We start from the raw sequence: 24,642 nt of genomic DNA on the forward strand, positions 1-24,642 counted from the left end.
CGAGCAACCTGGTCATCACTTTCACAAACTAGCTCACCTGCCACTCTTCCCAGCTGATAGAGAGAGGTAAGAATATGAACAAACAAGGATGAAAGCGGTAGAGTGGTAGTGGGCTGACTGTTTAAAATTGGCAACCAGGGCCTAGCCCAAAAATGGCCACTGTGAGGACAAAATTATTTCTACATTGCAAATCACGGGAATTGGCAGCTGCTACCTGCTGTTGTGCAAAAGATGATCTCTAGAGGTCACACTCTTGAAACCTTCACTACCTTCAGCATCTAGCTACAGACAGTGTTAACTGACCATTCCCATAGGCTAATGCTTGCTTTTTATAGTATTGACTTGAAGCACTCAATGACTTTTGTCAAATTCTCTATTTTCTATTTTAAAGTCTTATTTTCACAAAAGTATTCCCTCTTGTTTATTTGACAAAGTTCAGTATCTTACATAAATTAAATGCTTTTTGCGACTTTCGGACCATGTGTTGAAAAATGAACTATGCTTGGTCAGATGTTTTATTGTTATGTGCATACCATCATGGATGCTTTGGCTGTACAATGCCTGCTACAGACACATAACCTGCTGTTGCAGAGGTAGTGCTTACACCAGAATAGCCTCAGCTGTCCTCGTCAACAAACTATTTGTCTAACACTGTTCTGGAAAATTATACTGATACATTTAGAATGTATTCAGATGTTTAATAGAGATGAAAACATTACTGGTATTAGTATATTGCTATATAAGGCATGTTAACATTTAGTCTTTTTGGTTGTATGTTTTATACAGTTTCAATTGTAATAAAATGTCCCTTAGTACCGAGGACATGGATTAAAAACTGTAAAAATAAATGAATGCAAATCTATCTTTACATTTCCAACAATGTCATTTTGTAATGTTGGCATGTCCAGAAAAGGGGTTTAGAAACAGATGAAAATAGCTTTATATGCCCCTTCCACCATACTATCAAACTGTTTTATTACAGATGCCTGCATTATGACCTCGTGTTACTCTCTCTTATGATTATTTTCCCTCCGCAGCTCTTTATTTTCACAGATGGAGCGGTTGAGAACACTAAAGCAGTGATTGCAGAGGTCCAAGCCAACAGCTCTAAACACCGGTAAGCACATTCAGATATTTTCCCACTTTCCCAGCATTGTCTTTCTTCCTTCCCTAACCCATAATTCAATACCCCTCTCCCTATTAAACTGTGAATTCATTCATCTACTCTTCTGATCTGCCCCATATCCCATAATATCGTTTTTCCTTGTCTAGTCAAACATTTACTACTATTACTATATCTCAGAAATGCTATTCCATGTATGTCCTGCCATGCACTAGTCCTCTTGCAAGACAGAATATCTTTTAGATTCCTCATCATGGTATGTCTGATTCCGTATTCTACTCCAATATGTGACATTCCATGGTTCTCCTTTATATAATGGTTTGTCTCTGTTAGGAGTCTGCAGCATCCCATCCTCTGCGACACAATTTAACCTTCACTGATGGCTTATACAATATTTTCATCCTTCCATTATTACAGGATAAATACCAAGAAAAGATGGCTCTGTGCTAAGGCTGTAGGGTGGTTCTTTTTTGAGTTGCAGTGAAGTATGTGCTCCCACAGGTTCTTGTGAAGAATTCCTTTGTATTGCTGTGCAAGAACACTGCAGGCTTCCAGGAGCCTCAGTGCAACTGAACTCCCTCAGCACATATAACACCACAGGGTACTAGATCAATCTCAAAACCTGTAGAATGACAACTTGGCTCTTAAATGCTGCTGTTCAGTAAAAACATCTTTATAGCTGGCTTCCATGTATGAAAGGCAGACATAGGACAATTGTGCCTAGAGTCTGGTCAAATGTGAAATGTCTAGCACACGGCTGAAAGTATCTATGAAACATATTTGATATGCAGAAATTCATCATGCAATCCCCATTATTGTATCTGGATAGTTCTTGAATGTTACCTTTCTGCGCCTTTTTCATAGCAATATTGCAGTAATATTAGAATCTGTGTTTAAACAATCTGTAAATACAGAATCTCCATTTGTGGCAGTGAATGGCTGATATGCCAGAAAGTCTATTATTCAGTTTTTATGTTTTCTATTTTATTAGGAATGGGACAAATGCTAATATGGTCACTGGTTTCATCCTCCCTTGTTTACTGGTAAACTGGTACTCCAAAGTTAATTCACATGTGGCCAGACATTGAATGGTAGGAGTCTTGAATATTAGGGCAATTTTATGGTTTGATGAACATCATGATGATCATGTGATAGTAGGTTGGATTGATAAACTGGTGGTTGAATGGGTACTCTTGAAAGGATGCTCATTTGGACTGTCAGACCTGATTTTGTTGGTTGCTCACGTGACTTGAGATGGTTGGTGATATTTATGGTCTGTGGACGGCTTTAATTGTTAGATCTATTCAATTGTATGGCAGCATTTATTTTGATCAATTTTATTGATTTTAGGAACAAACGCATTAACAGCATAAGACATTTGTCAATGGTACAAGTCGACATAGCAGAAGTTAATTTAGAACACCGACAGATAACTGGTTGAATGAGCCACCGAGACATAAAAGCATTACATAGGTGTACAGGAGTGCACCTTGGTACATTTATTCCACTTGATTTAGCCATTTCCACCAGACCATGTTGTACTTGATGGGTACCCACGAGCCTCGAATAGGCGTTCTTCCTTTGTGGCGCACCAATCCACTCCCCGGTGCCATTTAGCTATGCTTGGGAGTTTAACCTGCGCCAAGTAGCTGCAATATCTTGTTTGGCCAACGCAACTGCTGCCCCAAGGAATAATTTATCCGATCTAGAGCCGTCTAGGCCATCCATTACCCCAAGGATCAGACATATGGGATCGTAGGGGACCTACCAGTCCAAGACCTGTGAGTTCCGACTCTTGTTAAGCAGTATGGGGCAAGGTTTGGGCATGTCCTAATCGTGTGATAAAAATCTGCTGGTTCTTGGCCGCAGTGCGTACAATTTGGGGAGGGACGTAACCCTGCCTTATGTAGGCATGCTAGGGTGAGGTAGGCCGTGTGCAGATCGTATAGTTGAATGAGGCGAAGTTTGGGGGAGGTTGTGATGGGTTTGGGGGCCATAAGGTCGTTGCGCCAAACCTCTTCCTCTAGGGGACCCAGCCATCCCTCCCAGCGGGCACAGAGCGGGTCAAGGGTTGCCAGGCTGTTGTTGACCAGGGTACAGTATATTTAAGACGCCCTACCCCTCCCCAGATTCCCCATCATGACCTGAGCTTCTAGTGGGCTGAATTCAGGGATTGACGTGCCTGCTGAGATGTGAGCGTTAGGCATGACGAAGTTGCAAATATTTTATAAAATTATGAGATTTTTAGGGTGTAGCGTTTCTGCAGGTTTTGGAATGTCCTAATGTGATCGCCTACCCAAACGTCTCCTAGCAGTGATATCCCTATGTGATCCCATTGTCTGAATTCTGTGAGGGTCACCACCTTTCTTAGCCACAAGCCTTGCCAGAGAGGCGTGTGTTGGCTCAGTCGTTTATCCCATCGTGTGTGTCCCAGGGCCGTGTGCCAGGCCACCAGGACTGCTCTGTATATCGGCGGTATCGCTATAGGTATTGTGTTAACGTATAAGTATGCCTGTATTAGGGGGAAGTCATAACCTTGAGCTCCATTTTATAGGCTGGATCAGAACAGCCCCCGGTGAACCAGTCTTGAATGACGAGGAGCCTGGTGGCTAGGTAGTATAGGTTGAGATGAGTCATACCCATGCCTCCGTAAAAGGGTGGGATCATGCAGCGGGCAAAGGCCACGCGCGGTCTCCCCCTCTCCCCACAGAAACCTCGTGATCACCCCGTCCATCTCCTTAAACCAATTGCGTGGCAAGTGGAAGGTGGTGTTCTGAATGATGTACAAGAAGCTTGGAAGGATCATCATTTTGAACAATGCCACTCTTCTGAGTGGGTTAAGTAGTAGAGTGTGGCAGCGCTTGAGATCATCTTTGGCTTTTTTGACGAGCGGGGTAATGTTCACTGCCCATTCCAGCTTGGGAAGCAGAGCGGCCCATATCCCTAAATATTTGAAGGATTGACTCCTGATGGGGATGGTTGATTGCCACTCGAAGCATTCCCTAGAGAGATGAAGGGGGACAAGTGTAGATTTAGCTGGGTTGAGTTGAAGGCCTGAGACTTTTTTGAAGGCGTGGAGTATCTGAAGGCATCCAGGACCAGAGTTGGCTGGGTCTGGCCCGGAAAAGCAGGACATCGTCCGCATACAGAGCGATTTCATCGACATGCTGGTTTCCCCACGCCCATCCCTGGACCAGGTGGTCGGCTCGAACGAGGCAGGCTAAGGGTTCCATTGCCAGCACTAAAAGAAGAGATGAGGGGGCATCCCTGCCTTGTGCCTATTTGAATTGGAAATGCCTTTGAGAGGGCTCCATTGGTAAGTACTCTGGCACTGGGATTGGAGTAGAGGACTTGGACAAGGCATCGGAATTGGCGTCCGAGGACCATTGCCTGAAGGATGTCATGCAGGTATCGCCAGTCTACTGCGTCAAAAGCTTTTTCGAAATTGACAAGGAAGAGCGTTTGGTAGGATGTAAGGAGATGGCAGTGGGCTAGGGCGAGATAAAGGCATCTTAGGCAATGTCTGGTACCACGTGCCGGCATGAAGCCACATTGATCCGGGTGGACCAGCTTGTGTAGGAAGGGACGGAGCCGCTGGGTTAGAATTGTGGTGTATATGTTTATTTCCGTGTTGATTAGTAAATCAGGTGGTAATCCGCACAAACTGAGGGTGGCTGCATCTTGGGAATCACAAAACTAGTTGCCACATTGGTCTCTGGGGGTGGTGGGGAGGATCCCACTCCGGCGATGTGTTTGTAGAGGTCTACGATGGATGGCAGCATTACTAAATAGTGGTTGGTATTACATGGGGCTGAGGTTTAAAAGTCTTTTGTGAGCATGTGGGTGATTTGGTTTGGGTGCTGTGCGGTGTAGTTGTAGTGTTTTGTATTGTAGTTCCCTTTATATAGATAGGCATACCTCTGAAGAGACAATGTAGCTCATTGCAGATGGGTAGCATATTACTTGGTTGATTGTGATAGGGTGGAAAGGCACAGATTCGTTTTACCTATGTGGGATGTGCTTTTGATGTGCGTGATGACTAGACTCTTATCATTTTATGTCCTTGTACCTTGGTGTGCCATAGAGTGAGCGATAATATGCTGATGGTGTTGTATTTGGTTGGAAGGATGTAAGTTTACAATATATCCTATGTTGGTATTAATTTGGTGCTGGGAATGACTGGTTGAGGCACCTCAGATGAGATCAGTGCAAGGGTTTAGCTATGTTTAGATATGAGATGATATGAAGGAACATAAGAGAAACTGCATGTGCTCATCCTGTTTTCCGCAGATAAAAGCGTATTTCTTGCCATGGATGGCTTAGTGGGTAATGCAGATCGCCTTGAAGGTGGAATTTATGGTCTTGGTTGGCCAATGAATTGCTTAGAAATTGAGGGTGATTGGGTCAGATAGCCAAAGATCGTCTCGTGCAGGAACTCGTGGAAATGAAAAATGCTGTTTGTAGGATGTCATTGAAGGACTTGGGGAAATGGCAGGGCAGATGATGAGCCCGCTGAATCCTTTACCTTGAACCATTTCCTGAATTGAGTTGATTGAAGAACGATAGGTGTGTCGCCTGCTAGTGTACATAGTCCTGAGGTAGGTCTGAGTTGACCATAAGCCACGTGTCTTCTGCAGTGTTTTACCAGCATCTCCGCTTTTTTTGACAAGACTCTCTGCAGTGACGGTACACATGCCTTCAGAGTGGCGGTCTTTGTGAGAATGCACTCCGGGTTGCTAAATTCAGTGAGAATTGTGGGAATTTCCTTTGTTGGACATTTGGTGTTTGCAATCCCCTGGGAGTTGGTCTTTTTGCCTTCTTGATGGAGGATTTGTATATCCTATTGAGCCCTTTGAGGCACATTTTGACCTGCTGGTTTTAGTCCCTTTGAATTGGCTTGAAATGCAGTGTTTCCCTCCCTCTGACCCTTATTTTAGAGAACATATGTTTAAGTCTACTAGGGCAAAGGTACGGGGGCTTCTTTTTTTATTTAATTTATTGAGTGTAAATCATGATGTTCATCTCAGAGGTACTTTTCTGGGAGGGGTATGTGGTGGTCAGTGTAATGCAAAACTTGACATGTCCTTTAGACTAAACTAAAATATAGAGAGGAGTGTAAAACCAATGGAGGAAAAAGTATGGTAGGGTGCAAAAGCAGAATAGAAATGTTTCGTTTTTCTAAAAGCCAGATGAAAGAAAATAGTTCTGAAGTGTATAGAGATTATTGCACACGTGAGGGCTCAGGCTGCTAAGGGAGTGCCTTAGTACCTTCCAATACAAGCTCTCTTGAAGCGAGTTGCAACTAATAGATTAGTGTTAGAGCAAATGTTACTTTCAGGAAAATAGTGCTCAAAATGGTCTCTTATCAATAAGGTTAGATGTACTCTTTGAGGGTTAAATTTACAATTATTTCACAACAATCTCAAGGGGAAGAAAGAGTCCTTGGAACATAAATTACCAGTACTGTGCCATATGACTGGTCATTCCCCTTATTAGGTATAAATTGCTTTCTTGGCATGCCAAATCCTTACATATATTTAGCTTATGCAGTAAATGTTTTTATATACACACAGTTCAGTTTTTAACGTACAATACTCTCTAACCGAGAAAATCGCAATTGTTTTGAAATGAATAATTTTGAAACTACTCATTTGATACAGAAACCAGTATGTCTTATTCTATCCTGATTTAAAGTTCTGAAGCCTATATAGTAATCTGGAGGAATTCGAATAGATCTGTTCCATTTGTCCTTATATTGCACCCCTTAGTTGGTTTCGTGAGAACATCGCTATTGCAGTTGATGGGTTTCCTTTATGAAGTGTCAGTCCCCTCTGTTCCTTCGCTTGGGTCATCAGGAATTATACAAGGATTTGTTTTGTGGTTGATTGTCAGGTGCCCTTGTAGTAGTACTTGTCCAAGAAATAGGGCATCCCATTTTGGGTAGTGAAGCAGCTAAGTCGTACTGTGGTGGGGGAACGCTCTAAGGTACCCAGTGTGTTGAGTAAGCTCTTCCTTGTGGGAGGTCATCCCATATGAAGGTATCCCGGTGGGATGCAGCATGTGGTTGATGTTGTACTTCCATCCGGTGAAGAAAAACTGTCTCTTAAGCATGACTTTTTGATGTCCGTGTATATGTCATGCATAAGTCAGAGTTTAGAAAGATCTGCGTAAACAGTGCCAGTAGAGTTGAGTTGTGTCTTGCGAGACATGCTTGTGACTTTTTAGTTGTGCCACATTACAAACTGCAGAATTCTGTGTTCACTGCAACTTGGTTGATCTACTGTCTGGCAATTTAAGGTACAGGATGTTACAGTAGTCCATTCTAAAAAACCTACACATACTACATGCAAATGTGGTTTGATAGTCAAAAAGGAAAGTATTTTTAGTGAAGACACCCCAGTATGTAGAAACATAATGAAGGGACAGTTCTTTTTGTGGAGGCTTACGCGCGAGAATGTTTTCAACACAAGTAACATTATTTTGAAAGTTGATGTTGGAAAATGTCCCTCTCCAAAGGGTCACCCCAAACGTTTTGCCTTCATCTTTCTCTTTTTGCCAAATTCTTTTTGTCAGCTTTAGGACTCTGAGCACTTACCACTTTTGGCGAACTCTACAGTATATGTGCTTAAACATGGTATAATACCCACCTGTTCGGCATATTTAATGTACGTGTAAGTTCCTTGTAAAGTGGTATACCATATACCCAGAGCCTCTAAATCAAATACTACTAGCCCTTTAAATATGTCTCAGGCCTGTCACTGTGGAGCTTGTGTGTGAAGTTTTACTGTTACTTCATGCTTTTACTGTTACTGCATGCTCAGTCCATCCCCCCCAGTAGCGCCTCAAGAGCGGCTCGCGCCTCTCACTCTGCGGGATGCGCACGGCGGGCGAAGCCCGGGCCAAGGGTGGGCCAGTCCAAGCCCGTCACAGCCAGAAAGAGCCAGGGCAGGGCCACCCCCTTACATTTGTCAGCGGCCATCGGGTGGAGTGAACTGCACCAACCTGTGACTGTTTCTAAAGGTACTTTTTACATTCTAACAGTTACACAAACCCAAAGAACCTTGGAACTGATATATTGTCCTCCTGGGTCTATTTCTATGGGTAAAAGGAAAGCTATGGAGGGGGCAGGGGGTGGGGGGCCCAGGAACGAACATAACACAGGGCCCTAGGAAAGCAAAGAAAGTAAAGAAAAACAACAAGAAGATGTCTAAAATTGATGTTATGGACCGCATAGAAACGCTTGTTGACGATTGTGAAAGTATGTTGCTAGGAGACACAGCTGTAAATTTAGATACCACTACAACACAGATGAATGAACCCGGTAAACTCTCCCAGTTAACCCATATACACATACCCCAGATGTTTCGCAAACTGTCTGGTTCGAACATCTCTACTAGTAACAAACAGCCCAGCCTCGCGTCTGATATTCCTTTGCCCTCCCAGATACCATCTCAGCCCTTGGTACAGCATAGGCTGAGTCACTTGGAGCCTACCGTTATAGTCTGCTCTAACCGGTTTTCGGCTTTGGCTGATGAATCGGCTCTCCAAGACGACTCATCAATTCATGGTTTAGCGGAAGTTTTAACTGATGCGCCAATGGAGGGTGGAATAGATTCGAGCAATAGGATCCCAACTGATTTCAATTATAAATTTGCTAACAGAGGTGAGGGACCTAAAAGCTCTAGTCTCAGACCTAAGAACCTCTGTGGAAGTACTAGCGTTGCACCATAATTCACAAACCTACTTAGCGGCCTCACAGTCCTCAAATTCATTGCCAAGAAGTCCCAAACAAGTTGGCAGGACATGTTCTGCACTAAACCAACCATCATGCATTATTCCAACTCATAAGCCAGTGCCATTCAGTGAGACTGCGGCAATGGTGCAGAGCAGAAAGCAAACCAGTGTTCCATCTGGGCCTATTCACACCGAAATATCTCCCTCTATACCCCAGGCACCTTTTCATAATGCAGTAGCACCAGGCTTCCATCTCGCCAGATGCCCTCCCCCGTCCTATGTCCTCGAAGCAGACCATTTTCATGGTTAATGTTCCTTAGCCTATGGATGGTGAATATGGGTATTAATTAAGTAATAAGTTCATACATTGGATCCGACATGTTAGGGCATGCCGTTCGTTATTAAGAGGACATCAAGGCAATGAGGCACTCTCCTCAAGCTCAACGATTAGACATTATTGTGCTCACGTTGACAACCCCCCATTTGGCTGAGGGCTTACTGGCTTTGGAGTACAGGACTTGCCCTCCTGGTACTTTGGGTATCCAATTTAGATATTCTCCATTGGCCTCTAGCACAATCACGAGGGATGAGTTTACTGAGCTATCCAGAGGGTCGCAATTAAGAGACCATGATTGACTGACAGTAATTTCCCAAACACCAACTGTCCACACACATGACCCTGCACCAGCTCTTATAGGTAATGCCTCCACTGTCACTACTGTCCTACAGTGAGCACATAACCAGGTTAGGCCATCCCAACCTGAATCTTCCCATTCTGTTGGAATGGCCCCTGATTCCAGGCATATAGTTGTAAGCCCCCATTTTACAAACTGTTCTTTGGAACCTAATTGCGCCCAGACTAAATTATCTAATGAGTTGGGGCACTCCAAAGGGGATAGCCCAAGCCTAAAGATCCTTTGCTGGAACATAGCTGGCCTCTCTAAGAAACTACCCCTCCTAGATTGGAACAGCTTTATTGAAGGCTACACCATTTGTATCTTCCAAGGAACATGGAGCTTGGTACCTCATCATAAAGTAGGCTTTGTGTCCTACTGCGTTCCAGCAGTACCACCATCAAAAGGGAAGGGGCGCCCCTCTGGTGGCCTATTAGTGTGGATCAGTATTCCCTTAGATTGTACAATGAAACAGATCCAATGTATCTCTCCTGACCTGTTAAGATTAACTATCAGGGAGAATCAAGGAGGCAGAATTTTGGAAATGTTTAACATCTATGTCTGAGGAACAAAGGGTGGAGCAGAATCTCCTATAGTCGCATCCTTGGAAGCTGAACTTTCCAATTGTCCCCACGACTCTCACATCCTGGTAGCAGGAGCCTTCAATTGTACTTTCGAACCTCTCGCTCCTGAGGATGTGCTAGACATTGAAGAGGACGATGCGAAGCGGGGAATCCCCTCGCTGAGTATTCCCGATAAAAAGGTGGACCAAATTGGCTGTTCAGTTGAACTCTCAATGGCAGGTCACCGTCTGATTCAACAGGGGCACATACCTATAATAGGGTAGATTGCTCCTCGCAAATTGACTATATCCTTTTAAATTACAAACTGTGGCGGGACTTAATAGATATGGTGATAACACTGACAGTTGACAGTGACCATAACCCATTATGTTTAACTTTAAAATCCTCGTGGTTGCCCAATTCCGGATCTAGAGAAACAGGAAACCCAATGTCAACAAGGGAAGTAATTCCCTCAAATTGTAGTAGATATCTGAAATGCCATAGAGTTGTCCTGGATGACAAGAAATGATATGGCATTAGAGAGACCTTGGTAGAGGATTTAGGTGAAATGAGAGGCCTCTATGGACCTAGATGTTATTGAAAAGATTCTCAATTTATGAAACTATCAGTACCCTGGGAACTTTTTTCCGTACAACCACTGGAGCAGGGCTCCCCCAGCGCGTGAGAAGCCAAACGATAATATGTGGTATATGAAAAACTGTAGACTCAAAAAAAATGCCCTGGTCGCGGCCATCAAAAGCAAGTCTCTCCCTGTGATTCAGTTAGCAAGAAGGGACTATAAGGAGGCAGTGTCCAATGCTAAGAGAGTGGGAAGAGCAGCACTGGCAAGCTCTAAAAACAGCCAGTGTGGAGAAGGACGCCAGCCGATTCTGGAATCTGATTAGAACTAAGACGCGACCTGTCCGCAAATCAATTACCTGTTAAATCCCAAGCCAAACCTGGTATGACCACTTCCTGAAACTTTATTCTAACTGAGGAAGTCCCATGTGAAGGCCTACCTATTGATCCTAGAGCAGGCCTGGGGGAACTAAACAGCTACCCTTTCTCTGAATTGGAAGTGGAAACCACCATTCGGGGTATAGTTCAAGCAAAGGCAGCAGGCCCAGATGGCATCCCTCGGGATCTCCTTCGGGTAGACCCCGCAAAATGGTTGAAATTAATCACCATCTTCATTAATGCCATCGATAACTGCTCCCCGATTCCAGACTCCTGGAAAGGAGCAGAGGTCGTCCCTATTTACAAAAAGGGGGCCAGGGACGACCATGCTAATTATCGCCCAATAAGCCTGATTGACTCAGTACAAAAGGTTGTTGGGAGGGTGGTGTTGGAGAGGATCTTGGAATGGGCAGATAAAAATGGGGTCCTCTACAAAGCAGGTTTTAGGGCTGGTACCGGAATAATCGAGCAGGTGTTTAGGCTACTCCTCCTCCATTGCAAGGTGGTCCATATAGGCAAGGGCAGTCTTTATCTCGCATTTATTGACCTAAAGACTGCCTTTGACCTGGTCCCTCAGGAGCACCTGTGGCAGGTATTAGCTGAGCAGGGTGTCCCTAAGAACATTCTAAACCTGCTGGTGCGCCTCCATGAAGGCAATTATGCCCAAGTGAGATGGGGCTCTCAAGGTCAGATGACCACCAGAATATCGGTGAACAGGGGAGTCCGCCAGGGCTGCGTTTTAGCTCCCACCCTATTTTCTTTGTGAATGGGGTGGTTTAACATCTACAGCGAATACCATCTGATGCTCCAGCCCTGGCGGACGAAAAAATTCCCACCCTCCTGCTCACCGATGACACCCTCCTCATCTCAAAGACCCAGAGGGGCCTGCAGAGTCTTTTGGACAGCTTCCAGTCATTTTGCACCAACAGAGGGCTGGTCAATAATTCTGAGAAAACAAAGTATTTGGTGCTGAATCCCCCCAAAAATCTTAGGACCCCACCAGCACTAAATTCTGTCCCGTTAGCGAGGGTCACCACTTTTGATTATCTGGGTATTCGCATCTCCGACTCTATGCTCTGGAGTTCTTACAACCAAAAAATGCTCCTGAATCATAAAAGGGTAGCTGGGGCAATACTTAAAGAGCACCGCTCTTCAACAAGTAAACCTATTGCTCCCGCTATCGAAATCTATAAGGCCAGAGGAGTGAGTTCGGCCCTTTATGGTGCCGAACTCTGTGGCTTTTCCGATTCAGAGCAAATTGTGAGATCAGAAAATACATTTTTAAAAGAGCTCATGATGCTTCCCCGAGGACCCCCACCAGGCCTTTACTGCAAGATCTAGGGTGCCACTCATTTAGAGATCTAGCAAGACTTCGCCCCCTCCTGTTGTGGGCTTGTTTGTGGCGGACACCAGAACTGTCAAAGTATGCAGCGGGGCTAAGTGAAATAATGAATATGGATGGGTGGCATAAAATCAAATGGTGGAAGGACCTAAAAACACTACTGTATGATCTTGACCATAAAGAGGCATGGGTAAACAGACCCATTCCACCAAAGGCAGAACTCGAAGGCTTACTGGTCCTGGGTTAGCAATAAGGGTTTCCTTGATCCCAAAATAGGCAGGCTGACAGGCGTTCATGCAACACAAGCATTTTACCTGCTACGAACCATATCTAGATGTCATACAAAAACCTTACGACGGAACTCTGTTTTTTGAGTTTAGGGTAGGTTCACTCCTCACTCGCGAGCTGACTGCGCAATGGAAGGCTCCCTACCAGACACCAGCCTCCTGTCCGAATTGTGAGGCTAATCTTAAGTCAATTGCGCATGTCATGTTCGTTTGTCCAGCCTACAAAGCACCAAGGGAATGTTGGCTTAAACCACTCTGCAGAGAGTTGGGTACTCGCAGCCACTTTGTGGCGTTGCGCATTTTAAGATCTGATGCACGAGCCCTCTATGCGTGTGGTTTGGCCAAAGTCCTGAGATGGGCTTGGAATATTAGATCCAGAACCTTGAATGCCAATCTCTAAGTATTCTTGCTGCTATGTGTTTTCTGCCCTTTGCAGATTGCATTTTCTTCCATTCTTACGCTGTAAATGTTATTTTTAACTATTTAATATAAGGTTTTTGATGAATTTTGCCATTCAGTCGATATGGGTACATTTACTATTCGTCAAAATGTATTCTGTTTTTAATAATATAGCTTTATTTATTCTTGTTCTACAGCTTTTAAGATGTGTTTTTTATCGAAATAAAGCTATTAATACGGACTGAACACCGAGGGTAGGGATATAACAATAGTTACTCCCAAGCTGCGTACAGATCCAGTCCATGAGCCCCAACATGGTGCATCACCCAATATACTCTCAGAGAAAGGAAGGTACCCCTATATGATTCACAGGGAGGGGGTAGATAACCTATAACAAAAATACTGAACCCTGTAGACAAAAGCCTGGCAATAGCACTGGAATTTATAGAAGACCAATTTATTTTTTTTCTAATTAATCTAGGTGACCTATGGTTTCCAGATGGTATCTGAGTATGTGTGCCTATATATTATAACTCTCATGCAACTAAATGATGAAAAATCATTTTTTTATTTTAATAAATACAATACCTGCCTTTGGGTTACACTCTAAAAAAGTCGTTGCGTTAAAAACATTTAGATACATACATGTACACAATACAATTTTGATAAAAGATCCTCAAAAAGGAATTAAATATTTTACGAAAATTAAAAAACAGTTGACGCGGCGTTTCGGTGTGCAAACTTCTTATCCACCTTCATCAGGACAATCAATTATAATTCTTAATCTTATGGGTTTCTTTGGAGATTATGATTCTTCAACTTCATAGTCCCAGAATGTACCCTGGTAGTTTATCCGGCTCCTTTTTATATGTAATCTGTTTATATTTGCTGATGAAAGGAAAACTGCACGTTCGAGCCACCGTTCAATAGAGGTCCATTTGGTTCCGTAATTACAGCAAACCCTGTCTTGTTCCTGAAAGCGTATATGTATCTTTCACAGTAGCTTATTCTTGATTTAAAAGCGATCTGATCTCGTTGTGGCGGCCTCCCTGCTCCAACGGTATACGCACGTTGGAGCAGGGAGGCCGCCATAACGAGACCAGATCCCTTTTTAATCAAGAATAAGCTACTGTGAAAATTACATATACGCTTTCAGGAACAAGACAGGGTTTGCCGTAATTAACATACGGAGCCAAAAGGACCTCTTTTGAACGGTGGCTCCAACGTACAGTTTTCCTTTCATAAGCAAATATAAACAGATTACATATAAAGGAGCCAGATAAACTACCAGGGTACATTCTGCGACTATGAAGTTGAAGAATCATAATCTCCAAAGAAACCCATAAGATTAAGAATTATAATGGTTTGTCCTGCTGAAGGTGGATAAGAAGTTTGCACACCGAAACGCCGCGTCAATGTTTTTAAATTTTTGTAAAATATTTAATTCCTTTTTGAGGATCTTTTATCAAAATTGTATTGTGTACATGTATGTATCTAAATGTTTTTAATGCAAATAATTTTTTTAGAGTGTAACCACAAGGGAGGTATCGTATTGATTTAAAATAAAAAATTGATTTTTCATCATTTAGTTGCATGAGTTATAATATATAGGCACACCTACTCAGATACCATCTAGAAACCATAGGTCAACTGGATTAATTAGAAAAAACTGAAATTGGTCTTCTATAAATTCCAGTGCTATTGCCAGGCTTTTGTCTGCAGGGTTCAGTATTTTTGTTATAGCATCACCCAATATACACATAGGGCAATCCAACACACCTATGCAGGTATCCATACGAACAACTAGCCTGTATCCCTATGAACACCAACAAGACCCAGTGAGGGGCACTGTGTTGGTCACGAATGATGTGGTGGAAGCTCAGGGCTCTTTTAGATCGAGCAGCGATCTGGTTGGGAGATATGGAGGACAGGGTCCCTGTGAGGCCAGTGTGAATCCAGGAGAGTCATCTAGAGGGGTTGTGAAACAAATCTATGGAAAATAGGGCCAAACAAAATGTTTAGTGAGGGAACTCTCATGGAATGTCGCTGGGTTTGCTTCGGAGCTCAAATGTATGGAATGGAGCCAATTCATAGAGTACTGTGATATGTCTTTTTCAAGAAACCTGGCTTACTATGAGAATCCAAAAAGATGGGTTTGCCTCCTATAGTAAAGATGCAAGCGTTAAGAGGGAAAGGAAGGGCAGATCCTCAGTAGGCTTAATCACCTGGGTAGGTGCCCATCTTGGGTGCCTAGCAAAGCAGTTAGATATAGCCTCTGAGAATATCCTTTGCATCCACCTTACATTCCCGCATAAAATGGATGTCTACATCTATAATATTTATTCTAGACCCAAGGGGAGCGGGCGGGAATCGCCTATCGTGGAGTAGATTGTGTTAATGTGGCAATTTTACTAGTGGCATCTTTTAAAGTGATGGGAGGTGATTTCAACTGTCAGTTTGTGCCGTTTATTTTCACAAGAACAAGGGAACCCAAAAGGTATATCATAGGGACCTTGGGCAGTATCAATTTACAAAAGACAATGGTCCCTATATGTGGACAGGATAGCAAAAAATAATAATCATACACCTAATAAGTAGTATGTTTCTTTGTCCAGCCGGACAAGAATTTTATTTTAAATGATCGAGTTCATAGAGAGAGTTTTAAGACCAAGATAACAAGTGGGCACAGCCATGATCCACAACATTTAAGACAAAACAGCAAAGAAATGGCCAAAAAGGCAAAGCGAAAATCTGTCTGTATACTATTGTTCAGTGCTACAGACTCAATCTCTTAAACATAACCATACCATTGCGTCAAACAATATAGCATTCATCATATCGCATATGGGGTTTCTTGTCGACGACGTTTCGATGCCTTTTTAAATTATGACCTCATCATCAGGACAAGAATTATCAGCATTATTGTTTTGTTCAACAATTATTAACACAATGCCTATTATTGCATTACTTTACATGAAGGAAATGGGAGGCAAGGGGGAAGGAAAAACAGAAATTGTATTTAAGTATCCGCATGTAAGGAACAATTTAAAAAAAACATGAGTGACATGAGAATTGCGGCGAGTGAAAAACCATGCATATAGATGAGTGGAGTCGATAGCGGCGAGTGAAGGGGAGTTCCAGGTCTCTATTAAGATCAATAGCAAGTGAGGGTAGAAAATATTAGTCGCGATTACCCGACCGTTCCGGTGATGAAAAGGCCAAGTCGTGAATGGCGTGAAAAAATACTGTGGCTAAGTTCATGGAAGTGTCAATCACGGGCGATGGTACGTCGTGGATGGCGTGAAACATTTATTGGCTAAGTCATTGCTATGGCAATAATAGCGGGCGATGGCAGGAGAAGAAACCTACATGTCGGTTTACTTGCTGGTTGTCTCGTTCTGGGTTATTGAGGAGAAACCGCGGGACTAATGGCATTCTGAGGAAAGAAAACTGTGACGTTAACGGTACCGGTCTATGAATGAGGCGGGGTGCCGGATCGAGGGTGGTGGACACAGTTACCTTTCAAAACAACTCCGGGGCTTCCATCAAGGTTGTATGGAAACGCCAGGAGAGCGATGGCTCAATCTGAAAGGGAGCGGGCGGTTAGATACTTGCATGTAAAAGTATCAGGGTGCTCAAAGCAGAGTCACCGGCTGGCGAGATTCACTTACATGTATTGGCAGGAGCACTGTGGCTAATACGGGAGTCCGATGGAAGTGAACTTCCGAGCAACCATGCGAGCTAGCTAATCAACCCTCATGGTCTCTAGAAATTGAGGATGGACTTACTGTGACTAGGTAGAGCAGTGCGGCGGCCATATTGGAGTGGCGATAGCCACATGGTCTCTAAAAATCGATGATGGACTTACTGTGACTAGTGCAGTGGCCATATTGGAGTGGTGAAAGTGATCAGTGTGATTGTGTAAAACTAAAAATGCAGCATGCATTAACTGCAATATGTGACTTCTTTAAAAAACAGTTTAAATGATAGAAATGACATATAACTGAGATTACAATAAGTAGGTCCAGTCCTCAAGACGGTTAAGGTGTTTTCGGATACTGTCAGTTTTTAGAATCCAATGCAGTTCCTCTTTATTCAGCAATTGGGATAGATCCGCTCCTCTTGGAGGTGGTTTGATGATAGAAACAACTGTCCAAAGTAATTCCTCTTCGCTGTGGCCTTTTTCGTGGAAATGTTCAACTAGTGGTGCATTGGCCGTGTTACACCGGATCCTGCTTCGGTGTTAGCCAATTCTTAGTTTACATTCTGACTTGTCTGCCCTATATAAATAAGCATGCAGGGACAGAAAATTGCATATACCAAATTTACAGAGTTACAGTTGGAAAAGTATCTTCGGTCAAATTTGATAGTACCATATTCAAAAGATTTTCCTTCAATAGTAGAGTCACAATAAATGCAATTCCCACATTTAGAATGGCCAGTTAAAGGTGGGAGACCCCATGCATCGTTTATAGTCATTTTTAGGGGTTGTGTAGGCAGAGATGCTCTTACTAGGTGGTCTTTGATGTTTTTGGCCAGTTTGAAATCGAACATTGGACGTTCTAGTGTCAGTTGACCAGCATTGAGGACTGGCCAGTGCTTGAGCACACTCTTTCTGATAGCATTGGAGGCTGAGGAAAATGTGGTGACACAAATGAGTCTATTCTGATCTTTTTTCTCCTTCGGTTCCAGGAGGGTTTCTCTTGGGCAATACCAGGCTCTTTTTAAAGAGCGGCACACTAGCTTACGAGGGTAACCTCTGTTCCTAAGTTTGCTGCTGAGGGTTTTAGCTTCAGTAAAATCCTCCTTGAAATAGCAGTTGTGCCTAATGCGTAGGAACTGGGAGAAAGGCAGGTAATCACGCACAGCTCTTGGGTGATGGCTACTGTACTCAAGAAGAGTGTTGCATTCAGTAGGTTTACGGTGTAGAGTGGTGGTGAGGCGACCTTCTGTGTTTTTTATTTCTAGATCTAAGAATGGGATGCTCACTTTACTGGTGGATAAGGTATATTTGAGGCCTCCACTGTTGTTGTTGAGCCAGTGTTGAAAAAGTGTGAGGTTATCAAGTGATTCAGTCCAAAGTAGAAAAATGTCGTCAATGTAACGTTTCCACAATGTGATACCATTGTGGAAAGGATTGGACACATTCAAAATACTGTTGGTCTCTAAATGATCCATGTACAGAATGACCAGGTTAGGGGCAAAAATTGCTCCCATGGAGGTACCCCTAACCTGGCCATAAAACTGTCCTTCGAAAAGAAAAAAGTTCTTAGGCAAATTTCCAGTAACTGGAGGATAAAGTTAGATGAGACATTGTGAGGGCGCATTCATGTCTCTAACACCCCTTCAATCACACGAAGAGATTCGTATTGGGGATGTTAGTATAAAGTGATTCCACATCCAGCGTACACATGGTGCTGGATGTGGGATATAATGGATAGTCTTTGATCATATTAATCATAGCCATACTGTCTTTGATATAGCATGTGGTATCTGGTACAAGTGGCTTGATAAAGAAGTCTATATAGTGGCCCAATGGTTGGAGGACTGAACCACACCCAGATACTATGGGGCGGCCTGGTGGAGATTGTGGGTTTTTATGCACTTTCGGGAGGCAGTAGATCACAGGGATGCGGGGAGATTTAGTATTAAGGAAATCAAATTACTTTTTAGATAGGAAGCCTAGGTCAAGTGCCTCTGAAGTGATTTTAGCAATCGTGTCCTGAATCTCTGCAGTGGGGTTGCGAGGAAGTTTACAATAGTGCTCATGGTTGCTCAGTTGACGCATTATTTCATCTTTATACAGGTTGATATCTTGGATCACGATGCCTCTGCCTTTGTCGGCAGGTATTATTGACTGGTTGTTTTTCAAGGAGGCAATGGCATTTTTCTGTTCTATCGTGATGTTATAAGGTATAAAGGACTTCTTGTCTTCCAGATCAGTAAGGTCTTTTTAGGATTCGTTTTTCAAAAGTTGGTATCTCTGGCGGGATCGTGCCAGTGGTAGGGGAAAATTTAGATGGTGGTTTGAATGGAGTGTTACCAGGTTTAGAAGGAGAGGGATTCAAAAGGAGCTATGGAGGCGAATTTTCCTAAAGAACCCTAATAATTCCACCTGTATATCTTGAAAATTGGGGCGTACTGTGGGAACAAATGACAGGCCTCTGCTCAATAACGAGACTTCAGTACTGGACAGGATATGTTCAGTGAGGTTAAAGATGGGCAAGAGACCGGTCTCTAAATCAGTGCTGATATCATTGGGAGTATGATCTGATGATGTTACCATCGGTAATGCTGTCTGCGTGTGAAACGTTCGTCTGGGGGGTTTACAGTTTTTTTCCATGTCGAGGGTTGCTTTCCTCTGCCCCTTGGTTGACCCTGACCCCCTTCTAAAAAAGGACGGTTAGAAGGGCCTGGGCTGTCGCTTTGGTCTGACTGTCCAGAGGAGTCAGCTGAACGTGTTATCTTGGTCTTAAAACTCTCTCTATGAACTTGATCATTTAAAATAAAATTCTTGTCCGGCTGGACAAAGAAACATACTACGTAGAAGTTTGTGCCTTTAGGCGCCAACTCCAATGACATCATCTTGCAGAACTAACAGCTCTGGGAAGGCCAAGAACTGGCGATATGGCCCATAATCCCCATAGGCCTAACAAAAATGAATGTGTCCGTCTGGAACACAACTGGTGCTCCTGTAAAGCGCTCTGATACCTTATGGGTCTAGTTCACGCTATATAAAACTCCTAAATTTTTTTTTTTTTTAAATGAATGTGATCCAAACATGGAGGGATGGAGGTTAGTTGTTAGGGTCTTTCTCTATCCCACAGTGGATTTGGTTGTCATCTGGATGTATTTTGAAATTCATCAGGTGTTTCTTGACTGGATGGTAGTATTGTGTCAATTGCCTGTCACAATAGTCTGACAGTGAGTCTGGTAGGAAGCATCCATAGGTGTCCTGGCTAGGGAGGTTTGATGGCCATGTTTTGCTTCATGAGGACTACCTGCAGCTGGTATCCTGGCCTCAATTGACTGCATTCTCTGAGGTAGGCACAAACCCCAGTTTCTCCCTCAAAATGTCTTCCTTTGCAGATATGAGCTTATGCATAACTCCTGTTCCCTGTGGTAGGGATGGTAGTGGCATACCACAAGCCAGTGAAACATTTGGAGGGTGTTATGAGACTCAGTAGTGCTTCACATGCCCAGTAGATGTTGAGGCTTGTATATTATATGCATTAGTAACCGGATTTGGGATTATGAAAGGCTTTGCTATTTTACTCTCCCCTTTCTCTGTGCATCTTGCCTGTACATGAGTGCCAGATAGACTTGCATTTCCATGACGTGTGGCTCTGCTTTGACTGTAAATCCACTACGATTCTATTATGATGCCTTTAAGAGTGGTGCTCTTCTTGAATTCAGGTTGTTGGCTGGAAATTCCAGCATATCTAATATGCACGGTCTTTTCAGCTGATTGTGCTCAGGCGTGTACAGGCCTGTGCATTATCATATTGGCATTGCTATTGCAGCATAACCGGTGTTTGCTTTCTGTGCAAACATTTTATGTGATAAACTGTTTACTTTGTGTTTTTCACTTGTTTTTTCAGTTTCATTTATTTTAAAGGACCATAGCTATTCCGGACTTATGCATAATCAATCTACCTGTTTGAACAGTGCAAAATCTACTCGAAAATAGGCTTAGGGAGCTGATATGGTACACTATATAGACTGATGGTTAGTGGAATGCCAACAAGGCCTCTTTATAGGGGGACTGAAAAAGCAATGAATATGAGTTAGGTTAACACAAAATACATTATTTTTAAAAACTGAGGCAGCATAGAATAGTGTTCAGAAGAACAAGGAGGCAGGCAATGGCGGCTGGTAAGGGACGGGGACAGGATAAGGTAGGCGGGGGGGGGGGGGGTTAGGACATAAATAAAAAATAAAACTTACCTGCTGGTCACCGTTGCAAGCTGCTGCCTGACCGAAGCAGGGCCAGGAAGCACACAGGCTTCCAGACTCCCCTAGCCAATCACATTGCTGCGGATAGCATTGTGATTGGTCTGAGCACCATGGTTCGGCACTCAGAGAAGGAGTGGAAGCCCTGGGCATGTTCTCCATGCAGGCTGTAATGCAGCGTGGGTGAAGAACATGCAAAGTGCACATGACTGTTTGACTAGCCCGAGATGGCTGGCCAAACTGTCATGCGCTCTTTAGGTAGAGTAGCCGCCAATCCTCCTCCCTGTGACACGAGAAGCCCAGAACAGCCCCGCCCGCCCTAATCTGACGGCAACTGCAAAAAAAAAATGTTAATACTCTTTGTGATCATTATTTAATTTTTTTCCCTTGCACTGCTTTAAAATAGTGGGGCAACGCTCATCTGCCTTAGCGGAGGAGCCGCCACTAGAGGCAGGGTTGTGTTGCTTCAAGGCAGTATCTGCAGGACGTATGGAACAGATGTAGTCTCATTGCGATGTATACCTTTCAGACCTAAATAAATTATGAACACATAATGCTGAGACATTAAATATGTGAGCTTGTTTTCATTCAGCTTGTATGCCTGACCCTTACTTGGAGTAGGACTACCATTTAGTACCAGTAAGGGCTATCCTGGTATGAATAATCTCCTCTGGCTGTTGGAGTTATAGGGTCGATAATGAAATAAATATTTACTTTGAAATGCATTTAACATGGATTTACAGGTTTGCACAAAATGTTATATCCGTGTTTTTAATCCATTTCCATCAGGATGGCGTCTAAGAATATTAATTACAATGTTGAAGATTGTCACTATTTTTGTTACAGACTCTTGTGATCTGAGCTCCATTCATCCACTACATTTAAGCCCTTCTCAGTGGAACTCGTGTGACTTTCATTTGCACCAAAACATGCTTTTCCCACCTGTATATGTTTCTCCTAATTGTTTTGGGTGTTTGTTTTGGGATCAACTGATTGACAGTTGTGCTTTCAACACAAGTTCCGTTTTCACTTTTTTGTTTGTATTTGTGATTGAGGGGGAAATATACAGGGGTTGTGCATAAGAATGTTTTATTTCCATTTTATCTAGGGATTCGCTTTCAAGAGGTGGGAAGGTGATGCGACTGTTTAATTTGTCCGTAACTTAGGTTAACATTTCTGTTTGTGATATCCGTAATCTTCATCCACCACGTTTGCTTGATCTAATGCTTCTTATCATAAGTAATTTGTGTGGTTGTATATTCTGACTCTCAAGTGGGGATTTTATTATCCTATTTTTACATGTTTATGCCTTTGCTCGATCAGATCCTACTTTTCGAGCTATTTTGGAGATCAATTTGAAAAGCAATAGAAGTACAATCAGTTGTTAGGAATTAACATAATCCTATGCTTATTTGGAACATTATTAGTTATAATGTAAATGGTCAGAAGATCTTCTGACTCGGCTGAACAGATAGATCTTTGATGTCTATGGGCTAGACAGCCAGGCAGTTTACTGTTTTTGGGTTAAATGGATGTGCAGTTCTTGGGATGATTTTTATTTTTTCGGTAACTTTGCAGATGTTTTGCATTTGGGATTGGAGAAGGTGCATCTACTGCTCTAATTAAAGGAGTTTCAAGAGCAGGTCACGGCACATGCGAGTTTGTCACTGGGAAGGAGAGGATGCCACCTAAGGTGAGATTGTTGTTTCTATTAAGGTTATACATTGATAGGCACACCAGACACCTCAGACACCTCTTACTCTCTGGTGAACAATCTAGCCCTGACCCACTAATTGGTCTGTCTCCCTCCCAGTTATTTTTATTTATTTTGTAATATTATTTGGGATTGATTTGGCTAGAAGGTATTACTACTTTTTTCGACCAGGTAAAAAAAAAAACCGATATGAAATGTTTAAATCTCAGGCATTTTAAGCATAACACTCCACTTTAAATGGATTACATTTAATTGCCCTCCAAGAACATGATAAATGTGGGAAGATTTGTACCAAGAACCTGAGAATTTCCCAACATCCGAAGCATTGGCTGAACGCGCTTGATTGGAAGGTCCGTTTATACATAACAATATCCAGCCTCAGACACTTCATTCTTCTTGTCCTATTAGTAGCTCTAAAAACATTGGTGTGTCGTTGCCCAATTCAGTATTTTTACATAGATCCGCCTAACAAGATTAAAAACTAGGGGAAATGGGCTAGCGGAAGCTACTGTCACTCCTTGGACCTTAAGTGTGATTTCTAGACGACTGTATCAGGCATCTTTAAAACACTGTCACAATATTCAGTTGGTCTCATTGAACCAACGATTAAAAAAAAAAACCTAGATCGTGCTTTCACAAGGCCCTTTATAAGAGCAGATGTTGGAGTTAATTAAATACACTGTGCTGTCATAGTTTGGAAAACCTCAATTGTCTGTACTGTCTTTTGCCTTTGCAAATATTATCACTTTAGGAGAAGGTCTAGGCTGATGTCTCCTCTGCAACCCTCCATCTGCTTCTCCAAAGGGCTAAGCTGTTCAGCTGTCAAAGATCTGAGACTCTCCGATGGAGACTAAGTCTTGCCTTTCCTGACACCAGTAATTCATTTCTATATTTATATTTAAAGGACAGAGTGGTTGTTTCCTAACACCTTTTGCTTTATATTTCCTCTTCAATCTCAGACCTTCTCCTTCCCTGAAGTGATACTCTGCAATATTTCACTTACACAAACAATAATGTCTTCATACTTCTAATTGTTTTAGTTTATTTTTATCAACTGTCTCTCTGTAAACGTACGTGCATCTATCTCCAGTCTTTCTTCCAAGGAATTAAATCCTATTATTTTTCTCCCGTGCAGGTGCTGCAGACCTTGAAATGTTCCTTACAGCCTGTGGTGAAAGATGTGTCTTTGAAGTGGTCGCTTCCAACAGGTGTAGAGGCATTGCTCCTTTCTCACCTCCCTAATGCCATCTTTAGCGGTCAGAGGTCAATTCTCTATGTACAGTTAAAAGGAAAGGTGAGTTTGCAGACAGCTGTGCAGTAGCTTTTAGTTTTCTTAAACCCTTGCAGAAAAATTATATGCCTCAATATACCTGGCTTTATTCACCTGGTTACTTCTGCGCCTCAACCACCACACACTGTATCATCACTCCCTCCGCCTATCAATTAAGCTGTCACTAGACACCTCTCCTAGCAGTATGCCCCATGATTGACTCTACCAAAGAATCTCCTTTTAATTGAAAATGTTCAAAGTATGAAAGGCTCTAGGGTGCTGAAGTGTCGTCCAGTCATTGACTTTACCTTGGATGGACGAAGTATGGGGGTTCAGAAGGGAATGCTGCATCCATTCATTCCCAGCCCTTTGTTTTTTGCAGGGATCCTTTTATGTTGAAAGATTTTTGTCTATATATTTATGCCCACCTATTCCTACTATTTATGAGATGTGTTTTTGTTCTCATTGATGTTTCTGACCTAATCAAGCTACCTGGCTAGTTTTGACTCCCTGTCTTTAAAATGTGTCCTTGTTGTCTGATGTAAAGCATCCTGATACTAATGTTGGTGCAGAGTCCCATGGAAAACCACTCAATTTGAGCTTGATGTTAGTGCTTAGTGAAACTC

At 42.8% G+C, this 24,642-nt stretch overlaps 1 protein-coding gene across 1 annotated transcript in view; it reads left to right on the plus strand.

The window, feature by feature from the left end:
• LOC147683725 (von Willebrand factor A domain-containing protein 5A-like) overlaps positions 1-24,642 on the plus strand; it is a 752,535-nt gene that overhangs the window by 133,282 nt on the left and 594,611 nt on the right. The window contains exons 10-12 of the mRNA XM_086944099.1: positions 1,038-1,117; positions 22,611-22,725; positions 23,882-24,040. Of these exons, the coding sequence (XP_086800225.1) occupies positions 1,038-1,117; positions 22,611-22,725; positions 23,882-24,040 (354 nt within the window). The remainder of the gene's footprint in view (positions 1-1,037; positions 1,118-22,610; positions 22,726-23,881; positions 24,041-24,642) is intronic.

The sequence above is a fragment of the Lissotriton vulgaris genome, chromosome 11, assembly GCF_964263255.1.
Source record: "Lissotriton vulgaris chromosome 11, aLisVul1.2, whole genome shotgun sequence".
Taxonomy (NCBI): domain Eukaryota; kingdom Metazoa; phylum Chordata; class Amphibia; order Caudata; family Salamandridae; genus Lissotriton; species Lissotriton vulgaris.